The sequence below is a fragment of the Cervus canadensis genome, chromosome 31 (genome assembly GCF_019320065.1).
Source record: "Cervus canadensis isolate Bull #8, Minnesota chromosome 31, ASM1932006v1, whole genome shotgun sequence".
Classification (NCBI taxonomy): Eukaryota; Metazoa; Chordata; class Mammalia; order Artiodactyla; family Cervidae; genus Cervus; species Cervus canadensis.
In genome coordinates this window covers 170,026-181,589 of record NC_057416.1, presented here as the reverse complement: position 1 = coordinate 181,589, position 11,564 = coordinate 170,026, and the positions used below count along the sequence as shown (strand labels likewise).

At 36.7% G+C, this 11,564-nt stretch overlaps 1 protein-coding gene across 1 annotated transcript; it reads left to right on the top strand.

Moving 5' to 3' along the window:
* Positions 1 to 10,414: 10,414 nt before the first annotated feature.
* Positions 10,415 to 11,344, top strand: LOC122432260 (olfactory receptor 4A47-like). The gene has a single exon (XM_043454071.1). It carries the CDS (start codon positions 10,415 to 10,417, stop codon positions 11,342 to 11,344), a length of 930 nt encoding a protein of 309 aa, XP_043310006.1.
* The last annotated feature ends 220 nt before the right edge of the window (positions 11,345 to 11,564 follow it).

The following is an 11,564-nucleotide window of genomic DNA, read 5'->3' as shown; positions in this document are numbered from 1 at the left end:
TGCAAAATCTTTATAAATGTGATGCAAGATTTCCTTCTTTCTAAAGTATTTGTAATAATTAAAACTGAACTGCTTGTTCATAAATAATGACAGTTTCTCTGCTAGCATGCAACCTCTCTCTCTGGTTTATCTGGTTTAATCATTGCACCTGGAGAGGTGGAATACATTTACAGTTAAGGCATCAAAAAATAAGGTAATATGTTAGTCAATGGAATTTTTATAGAATACACTGATTTTTAACTAACCTCTGGGTTTACTTTCATTACTTTCTCATTCTTAAAGTCAGATTCTTATCTTTTACCTTCATTCTAATTATTATAATAGTTGAATTGTTTAATGCTATATGGACCATATTCTTTATTCAATTTCATTTGCTTTACCACTTAACTTTTTAGTGTAAAATTTTTTAAAATCAAAATTGAAAATATAATAAATAATTATAAATATTAAATAAAGAATCCATGAAAAATGAAAGAGAGTAGAATAAACCTCATACATATCCCAAATCAGTGTCGCCCTCTTCTCCCAGATGCAATCACTTTGTTTCTGAGATTCAACTAATAATCTTTACAAATACAAGTGTGTTGTCATATATGTTTATTTTGATGCCACTGTGTATAAACTTTTCACTACTTAGCCTTCTGAAGATCTTTAAATGCCAGGCCATATGTGTGCATGAGGGCTAAGCTATTTCAGTCATGTCCAATTTTTTGCCACCCTGGGGATGGTAGCCCTCCAGGCTCTTCATCCACAGGATTCTTCAGGCAAGAATACTGGAGTGGGTTGCCATAACTTTCTCCAAGGGATCTTCCCAACCCAGGGATCGAACCCTGTCTCTTATGTCTCCTGCACTGTCAGGCAGGTTCTTTACCACTAGCATCACCTGGGAAGCCCTACTAGTCCATATAGACTTAAGTAATTGTCAATTTTCTCATACTGCTTTACTTTTTTTAATGTAGAAATATTGGTTTATTAATTTGTAAAAAATGTACCATGATAATATATGATGTTGATCGTGCAGGATATATAGGTATTCTCTGAAATATGTTCTCAATTTTTCTGTAAATCAAAAAGAATTTTCTTTTTAAAATTTTTATTTGTCGTGGCTCAGTAATAAAGAATCCTTCTGCCAATGCAGGAGACACAGGTTCAATCCCTGGGTAGGGATGATCCCCTGGTGAAGAAAACAGGAACCCATTCCAGTATTTTTGCCTGAATAATTCTATAGACAAAGGAACCTAATAGCCTACAGTTCACGGGGTTGCAAAAAGAGTCGGACGCAACTTAGCAACTAAACAGCAACATAGTTGATTTACAATGTGCTACTTTCTACTGTATAGCAAAGTGAATCAGATATAGGTATACATATATCCCCTCTGTTTTTGAATTTCTTTCTGTTTTGGTCACCACAGAGCAATGAGTAAAGCTCCCTGTGCTATGCAGCAAATTCTCATTAGTTACCTATTTTATACATAGTGTCAATACTCTATTTATGTCAATCCCAATTGCACAATTCATCCCTTGCCTGCATTTCTCCCTTGGCATCTGTATGTTTGTTTCCTACATCTGAGTCTCTATTTGTGCTTCATAAAGAAGATCATCTGTATCAATTTATTCAGATTCTACATATTTGTGTTATTATACAGTATTTGCATTTATCTTTCTGATGTACTTCACTCTGACAGTCTCTAGGTCCATCCATGTCTCTATAAATGACCCAGTTTCATTCCTTTCTATAGCTGTGTCATTCCTGGCTCTTACTCTACTTCTTTATAAAGATACAGTCTTTTTTTTTTTTATTAGTTGAAGGCTAATTACTTCACAACATTTCAGTGGGTTATGTCATACATTGACATGAATCAGCCATGGAATTACATGTATTCCCCATCCCGATCCCCTCTTCCACCTTCCTCTCCACCCGATACAGTCTTTATAAACTGGATATGACATGAGTTTGGGCAAACTCTGGGAGATGGTGAGGGACAGGGAGGCCTGGGGCACTGCAGTTCATGGGGTCACAAAGAGTCAGACATGACTGAGTGATTGAGCAACAAAGATGCACTAGAATTGATGTCCATGAAATAGAAAAGAACAAATATGACTCCTACCAGATCTTTTTCTTTTACTTTAAACTTTGTATTCTATTACTTTTGGTACAAGTTACTCACTAAAGGCATGATGCCTATAGCTTAAAGAATATAATAGAAATGGCTCATCTCAGGTAAAAATGCCTTTTATGCATGAATATTAAAATAAAATACATTTGTTTAGCTCAAGGAAACATCCTGACCAGGCCCACCACTGAATGACTGCAGGAAATAAGAAATTAACATATGCCCTCTGGAGTATGGCCAAAAGTAGAAAATATTTGCATCGACTTACTGCCTCTTAAAATTTTGCTCCTTCATTTTTGCTCATTCCATTTTTGTTTTATAAAGGAACTAGCACACGAACCCATGGACGATGACCCTTTCAAACACTAGCCCACTGTATCCTCTCTCCACTAGCTTTCTGAATAAAGTTCCCCTTCCTTGTTCTAACAACGTGTCTCTCCTTTTATTGGCCTGATGTGTGGCAAGCAGTACACACTTGGACACAATGACAAAAAGTCATTTTTATTATAATCTTAGCCAATCATTCACTTTAAAAGCCTCATTTTTATAGTTTTTCTCTTGTTGGTAGGGATTTTATGCTTAATATATTTCATGTGCATTTTTAAGGAATGGGTGATAGCTTTCAATATATTCTAATGGTTAAGAGCATAGTCTTTGAGAAAGATTCTTCTAAGATCAAATTTTAGCTTTGCCACTAATAATGTAAACTTTGGCAAAATATGCCTTTCTTATTTTTTATTAAATGGGGAATAATGAAGATATTTTCAAGATCAAAGAAAATAATCCAAGTAAGTTCTTAGACACCTGAAAGTGAAAGGAAAATGAAAGTTGTTCAGTCATGTCTGATGCTTTGTGACCCCATAGACTATAAGTCCTTGGAATTCTGCAGACCAGAATACTGGAATGGATAGCCTTTTCCTTCTTCAGGGGATCTTCCCAACCCAGGGATCAAACCTAGGTCTCCAGCATTACAGGCAGATTCTTTAGGAACTGAACTTAAGTGCTCATTAATGTTAGTTATTTTGAACACTTTATTGCCAACGATAAGTCCTGTAAATTGTAATAGAACTACTCACATGGAGTAGAGTGTTAAACTAATAATAAACTCTCTAGAGTGTTAAACTAATAAATGTATAACATATATATATATATATATGTCTCCCATGGTGGCTCAGTTGGTAAAGAATTCCCTTGCAATGCAAGAGAGCTCCTGCAATGCAGGATACCTGGGTTCAAACCTGGGTAGTGAAGATCCTCTGAAGAAGGAAATGGAAACACACTTCACTATCCTTGCCTGGGAAATCTCATGGACAGAGGATCCTGGCAGTCTACAGTCCATGGGGTCGCAAGAGATGAACATGACTTAGTGACTGAACCACCAAGTATATATGTCTGTGTGTGTGTTTCTGTTTATATATATGAGCAGTCAGTCAGTTCAGTTGCTCAGTCATTTCCAACTCTTTACGACTCCAAGAACTGCAGCACACCAGGCCTCCCTGTCAATCACCAACTCCCAGAGTCTACCCAAACCCATGTCCATCGACTCGATGATGCCATCCAGCCTTGTCATCCTCTGTCGTCCCCTTCTTCTCCTGCCCCCAATCCCTCCCAGCATTAGGGTCTTTTCCAATGAGTCAACACTTCACATCAGGTGGCCAAAGTATTGGAGTTTCAGCTTCAACATCAGTCCTTCCAATGAACACCCAGGACTGATCTCCTTTAGGATGGACTGCTTGGATCTTCCTGCAGTCCAAGGGACTCTCAAGAGTCTTCTCCAACATCACAGTTCAAAAGGATCAATTCTTCAGCGCTCAGCCTTCTTCACCGTCCAACTCTCACATCCATACATGACTATTGGAAAAACCATAGCCTTGACTAGATGGATCTTTGTTGGCAAAGTAATGCCTCTGCTTTTAAAATATGCTATCTAGGTTGGTCATAACTTTCCTTCCAAGGAGTAAGTGTCTTTTAATTTCATGGCTGCAATCACCATCTGCAGTGATTTTGGAGCCCCCAAATATAAAGTCTGACACTGTTTCCACTGTTTCCCCATCTATTTCTCATGAAGTGATGGGACCAGATGCCATGATCTTGGTTTTCTGAATGCTGAGCTTTAAGCCAACTTTTTCACTCTCCTCCTTTACTTTCATCAAGAGGCTTTTTAGCTCCTCTTCACTTTCTGCCATAAGGGTGGTGTCATCTGCATATCTGAGGTTATTGATATTTCTCCTGGCAATCTTGATTCCAGCTTTTGCTTCATTCAGCCCAGCATTTCTCATGATTTACTCTGCATATAAGTTAAATAATTAGGGTGACAACACACAGCCTTGACATACTCCTTTTCTTATTTGGAACCAGTCTGTTGTTCCATGTCCAATTATAACTGTTGCTTACTGACCTGCATACAGGTTTCTTAAGAGGCAGGTCAGATGGTCTGGTATTCCCATCTCTTTCAGAATTGTCCACAGTTTATTGTGATCCACACAGTCAAAGGCTTTGACATAGTCAATAAAGCAGAAATAGATGTTTTTCTGGAACTCTCTTGCTTTTTTGATGATCCAGCAGATGTTGGCAATTTGATCTCTGGTTCCTCTGCCTTTTCTAAAACCAGCTTGAACATCTGGAAGTCCACGGTTCACGTATTGCTGAAGCCTGGCTTGGAGAATTTTGAGCATTACTTTACTAGCATGTGAGATGAGTGCAATTGTGTGGTAGTTTGAGCATTCTTTGGGATTACCTTTCTTTGGGATTGAAAGGAAAACTGACCTTTTCCAGTCCTGTGGCCACTGCTGAGTTTTCCAAATTTGCTGGCAAATTGAGTGCAGCACTTTCACAGCATCATCTTTCAGGATTTGAAATAGCTCAACTGGAATTCCATCGCCTCCACTAGCTTTAATAAGGCGCACTTGACATCACATTCCAGGATGCCTGGCTCTGGGTGAGTGAATACACCATCGTAATTATCTGAGTCGTGAAGATCTTTTTAATGCAATTCTTCTGTGTATTCTTGCCACCTCTTCTTAATATCTTCTGCTTCTGTTAGGTCCATGCCATTTCTGTCCTTTATCGAGCCCATCTTTGCATGAAATGTTCCCTTGGTATCTCTAATTTTCTTGAAGAGATCTCTAGTCTTTCCCATTCTATTGTTTTCCTCTATTTATTTGCATTGATCTCTGAGGAAGTTTTTTTTTTGTTTGTTTGTTTCTTTTTTTTTTTTTTAATCTCTCCTTGCTATTCTTTGGAACTCTCCATTCAGATGGGAATATCTTTCTTTTTCTCCTTTGCTTTTCACTTTTCTTTTCACAGCTATTTGTAAGGCCTCCTCAGACATCCATTTTGCTTTTTGCATTTCCTTTCCATGGAGATGGTCTTAATTCCTGTCTCCTGTACGATGTCACAAGCCTTTGTCCATAGTTCATCAGGCTTTCTGTCTATCATATCTAGTCCCTTGAATCTATTTCTCACTTCCACTGTATATTCATAAGGGATTTGATTTAGGTCATGCCTGAATGATCTAGTGGTTTTTACCTGCTTTCTTCAATTTAAGTCTGAATTTGGCAATATGGAGTTCATGATTTGAGCCATAGCCAGCTCCCAGTGTTGTTTTTGCTGACTGTATAGAGCTTCTCCATCTTTGGCCACAAAGAATATAATCAATGTGATTTCGGTGTTGACCATCTGGTGATGTCCATGTGTAGAGTCTTCTCTTATGTTGTTGGAACAGGGTGTTTGCTATGACCAGTGTTTTCTCTTGACAAAACTCTATTAGCCTTTGCTCTGCTTCATTCTGTACTCCAAGGCCAAATTTGCCTGTTACTCCAGGTGTTTCTTGACTTCCTACTTTTGCATTCCAGTCCCCTATAAGGAAAAGGACATCTTTTTTTGGTGTTAGTTCTAAAAGGTCTTGTAGGTCTTCATAGAACCGTTCAACTTCAGCTTCTTTCGTGTTCCTTGTTGGGACATAGGCTTGGATTACAGTGATATTGATTGGTTTGCCTTGGAAATGAACAGAGATCATTTTGTCATTTTTGAGATTATTGTGTGTGTGTGTGTGTGTGTATATACACATACACATATATATGTATACATATATATATGAATTCATTCATTAATCTAATTTTAGGAAAGGTTGTGCATAATTTCTCTCTCTCAGCTGGGAAGAACACTGTGAAAGCTGACTGGCCTTGTATGCATTCTTGCTTCTAATGGTACTTTATATCCTTGGCCTTACTTGAATTTCTTTTTCTTATCCTTTCCTTATAAACTGGCCCTGTATTTTCAAAAGTTGAAGTGACACAGCTGTAAGTCTGAGTCCCCTAACAACACGTGTGTGATAAGTCAAAACTTGATTTTGCTATGAACATGAATTCATTATAACATGCTAGTAGTATATGTAAAGACTCCAAATATAGGAAGTTAAGAAGCAGTATAGGGTGTCTGTTTTGTTCAGTATCACATGTCCTGAGCTAGAAGAGAATTTGTCCCAGAATCCACCAGGGAAGCCCAAATTAATGCTTAATTAATATTTATTGAATGAATGACCATCATGTCTAATTAACCCTCTTAGAAGTAACTGCTTGTGCAAACAAAATAAAACAAAACAAACAAACAAACAAAAAAAACACATGCACAAAAGTGGGAGGCTCTTATTAACTGAATGCTTCTGAAATCGATGACATTCCACTAAAAGTGATGACGATGTGGGGAGTTTTATGTCTGGTACATGGGAAAGTTCTCATCTGAAGGCACTGAATTATGTCTATCTATTCTATCCAGTTAAATGTCTTAGAGAATCTTTGGATGGTTTGGTTTACAGATTCTAATCTGAGCTACAGTTAACAACTTGCCGAAGCACACCCGAAAAGGACAGGAATCCTCAAGGAGATGCTGTACTGTTGATGCTAATTGTGCTGTCATTGGTTAAACTAAAATGGTGCCGCCTCTTTCCTGACCTAAGAACCATTGTGCTTTTCCATTGTATGTTTTCATAGTATGCAAATTCAACATCCCTTCATAATGAAAAAAAAAAAAAATCCCCAACAAATTGAGTATAGAAGGAAAGTACCAAACATAATTAAGGCTGTATCTGACAGAACCACAGCTCATATTGTACTCAACTTTCAAAAGTTGAAAGCTTTCTCCTTAAAATATGAAGCAAGACAAGTGTACAGTCTATATACTCCTTTAAAACTTAAGACTGCAATATAAAAAAATCTGTTAAAATTTTATAATTTTTTTCTACACATAACCCAGGTCATCTTTGGAATGAGATAATTTAACTTAATATTTAGTTAATTTGACTATCTGTAATGGTGCTTCTAATGCTAGCCAGTTTTATCATTTAGATCTCAGCTTAAGCATCACCTTTTAAGAAAGGTCTTCTCTGATTACAGTATGCACAGTAGAATTCTCCCTCTTATTTCCATCACAGTACCCAATTTGTTTTCTTATAAGCATTGCATAAGACTACAACTAATTTATTAAATTGTCTCCTTCTTCACTGTCTGACTCTAGTATGAAAATATAAGGTGCGTGTGGGAAGAAACTTTTACATGGCTTGCTTCCTGTTTATCAATTGCTGTGTCCTCACGCATAACACAGTTACTGGTATAAAATAGCTATCTTTTTATTAAATTATGAAAAATAATTTGACAAAAACATAAATATTATATCCAAACTACTGATAACATTTTATGTGTAACAAATGTCAAGACAGGATAAACTGAGTATGAAATATAAAGAATGATAAACTTGCTATGGCAATTGTGGAGACACTTGATGAATTAATCTTCACTGGAACAAAATTATTGGGCTGATATTTTGTTATTTGGAAAGAGTCTAAAAATGGTTATAGAGCTGTTTTTTTCTCCCTGTGATATCTTTTTAACCCTAATTCTGTGATGTGGTTTAATAGTATCTTTACATATACATGTTGCTTTAAAATGTAGTGGAAAATCCCAGTGAATTTAATTAAACAAGAATCAGTCTTGGACCCATGCCAATTCTGACAATAATAAATAAAATCAGAATAGATTAAATGTCCAGTGATTTTTTTTTTACACTATTGGGAATTTATGATGATATCTTTTTAAGAACATATATACATTTTCAGTATGTTCTTTGTTAAGCTTAATGCAATGCATTAAGAGAAAGAAAGAAAGAAAAGCAGCACAAGAAAATAGCATGCCAACATTTCAATTCAACTTTCAACTTGTCTGACCATGGGGTCTCAAATTGTTGGACATGACTGAGCTGAACTGAACTGAGTTTTATCAAACCAACTTGATTGAATGAAAAGGACTAAATAATTGAATGGAATTTTTCTATACTAAAATAGGTAGGGAAAGAACTTACTTGAGATTAATTTCCCTGGGAAAAGGCTAGTTCCTGTCTTCCCATGGAAATACAAGATTTGCAATTCTTTTGGTTAAATTATCCTAGAATGGTAAACTTTTTTTCTTTCTTTTTTTCTTTTTATTTCTTTTTTAGTGCGCTCTGTGCAATTTCTTTAGTCTACAGTGAAAATGGAAATCTTCTGAATAATCAGACAAGTCCATGGAGGAAATAAACAGCTGAATAAAGGAAAAATATCCTCAAGCAGTCTTTTGATCTCTGTTGTCATACTGGATGAGAAGATTTCCAAGGCTTCATGAGTGAGTTAATACATCTTTCAGATTGTGAACATTTCTCCACAAGGTGAGACTTAAATAGATAGTGGAATTCAGGCTTCACAGTTGTGTGACTATCCTGTGTAAGAGAGTAAGCTGTTCTGAAGCAAGTCAAACTTCAATTCCAGTTCTAGTTTTATCAGATAAAGTGTGTGACCTTAGGGAAATTACTTCAAATAAAATGTGAGAAATGCCATTATTGAGACTGTAATATGAAGTGTGATATATTAAATGGTGAGTGCATGATTGGAATCCATCTTGGTAGCTTTGAGCAGTTGAGTGATATGCATTCATGCATGCTCAGTCTCTTCAGTTGTGTCTGACTGTGTGACTGTATGGACTGTAGCCCACTAGGCTCTTCTGTCTATGGGATTCTCCAGGCAAGAATACTGGAGTGAATTGCCATGCTCTCCTCCAGGAGGTCTTCCCGAACCTGGGACTGAACCCTCTTCTCATGTCTCCTGCATTAGCAGGTGGGTTCTTTACCACTAGAACCAGAACACAATTTAAAAAAAAAAATCACTTGGACTGCTTCAGGAGAACAAATTGTTTGAGGTGAGAATAAAATAGGACATAATTGGGGAGAGGAAATTGCACTGGGCCAGGAAGGAAATGAGGGTAGGGAAGGATTAAATTTGTGATACATTTTGAAATTAGAGACTAGAGGATTTGGTAAAGCTCTGAAAAAGGCATATGAGATCAATAAGTGAGTGAAAAGCACTCTGAGATTTGCTTTTTTTTTTGGTCTGAGCAAATATATTGAAGGTGATATCATTTAATGAGACGAGGAACAGGATTTCTTTATTGAAAAAATATTTCTTGTGAAAATACCAAATTGATATCCAATTAGAAATGTCCAAAATTGGAGGTGTTACATGTACAAGATTCAAAATAAGTGCACGCATTCAGGCTGGAGACACAAAATTACACTATTTCAGTAATTACTGCTCAGGAAGAAAGAGGAATATTTTACTAAAGACCCCAAGTGAGTTTTGAAACAATCCAGGTTACTGACTTTATACCTAAAGTTTGATCTGCTCTCACTGAATATGTAAATTATATTACGTGGGACTCAGTGGTGCACATTTGGAATTTCATAAATGGGGTATCTTTCAGTGGAATTCCCTTTTCATCTTTCCTTGTTCTTTTACTTTTCCTTGAAAGCTTAATCAAAGCATTACTTCCTCTCAGAGGTCTTCCCTTATTCCAGATTGATTGATATAATCTGACACTGTGACTCTTAGCATTGTATGGATATTCTGTAATGGCCTTTAATGCATTGGCCTGGAATTGTTTGATCCCTTGCTATGTGTCATATCACTGAAGATAGGGAAATATGCCTTATTCAAGTTGGTAATTATAATGCTTGTGATGTATTTGACACAGAAACTCCATATACATTGTTTTAATTGAATGGATTAATAAAAAGATTAATTTAAAATGCATGTTGAGGTTTGACAGAAAACAAAATTCTGTAGATCAACTACCCTTAAATTGAAAAAATAAATATGCATATTATTTAAAATGAGTAAAGGGAATAGGGACAAATGAAAAATAAATAAATAAATAAATAAAATGCATTTAGAAGTGTTCTCCCTTGTTTTGCAGGTAAATTGCTTCCATCCAGATTAGATGGAGCCAAGGAACAATGTAACTTATTTCATCCTCCTGGGCCTCACACAGAATCCAAAGGAACAGAAAGTCCTTTTTGTTCTGTTCTTGCTTGTCTACATTTTGACTGTGATGGGCAACTTGCTCATTGTTGTGACGATAACTTTCAGTAAGACCCTGAATTCACCTATGTATTTTTTTCTTGCTAGCTTGTCATTTATAGATTTAATTTACTCTTCTTCCATTTCCCCCAGATTTATTTCAGACTTGTTCTTTGGGGTAAATACAATATCCTTCCAATTTTGTATGACCCAGCTCTTTACTGAACACCTTTTTGGAGGATCAGAGGTCTTCCTTCTGCTGGTGATGGCCTATGACCGCTATGTGGCCATCTGTAAGCCCTTGCATTATTTGGTCATCATGAGGCAGAGGGTGTGTGTTGTACTTCTGGTGGTGTCCTGTGTTGGAGGTTGTCTACACTCAGTAATTCAACTTAGCACTGTTTATGGGCTCCCATTCTGTGGCCCCAACGTCATTGATCACTATATGTGTGACATGTACCCCTTATTGCAACTCGTCTGTACTGACACCTATGTCATTGGCATCTTAGTGGTGGCCAATGGAGGACTGAGCTCTGCCATGGTTTTTCTGCTCTTACTCGTCTCCTATGGAGTCATCCTGCACTCTCTTAAGAACCTGAGTCAGGAAGGGAGGTGGAAAGCCCTCCAGACCTGTGGCTCCCACATCACTGTGGTTTTCTGCTTCTTTGTCCCCTGCATTTTCTTGTATTCAAGACCTGCTAAGACCTTTCCCTTTGACAAATCATTGAGCGTGTTTTACACAGTCATAACCCCCATGCTGAACCCATTAATCTACAGTCTAAGAAATTCTGAGATGACTAATGCTGTGAAGAAACTCTGGAGAAACACAACGAGATCAAGTATTAAATAAGTGTGTTATTCATCAGGAAGAAACTACTTTAGCCTTAGAAACAATTTATTTGGAATATTGAAATGTTTATAAATGAGATGCAAGCTTTCCTTTGTTCTAAAGGATTTACAATAATTAAATTAAAGAATGAACTATTTTTTTTTTTTTAGAAATAATGATAGTTTCCTTGCTAAATGTACACTCTATCATGTCTGATTTATGATTGCACTTAAAGAGGTGG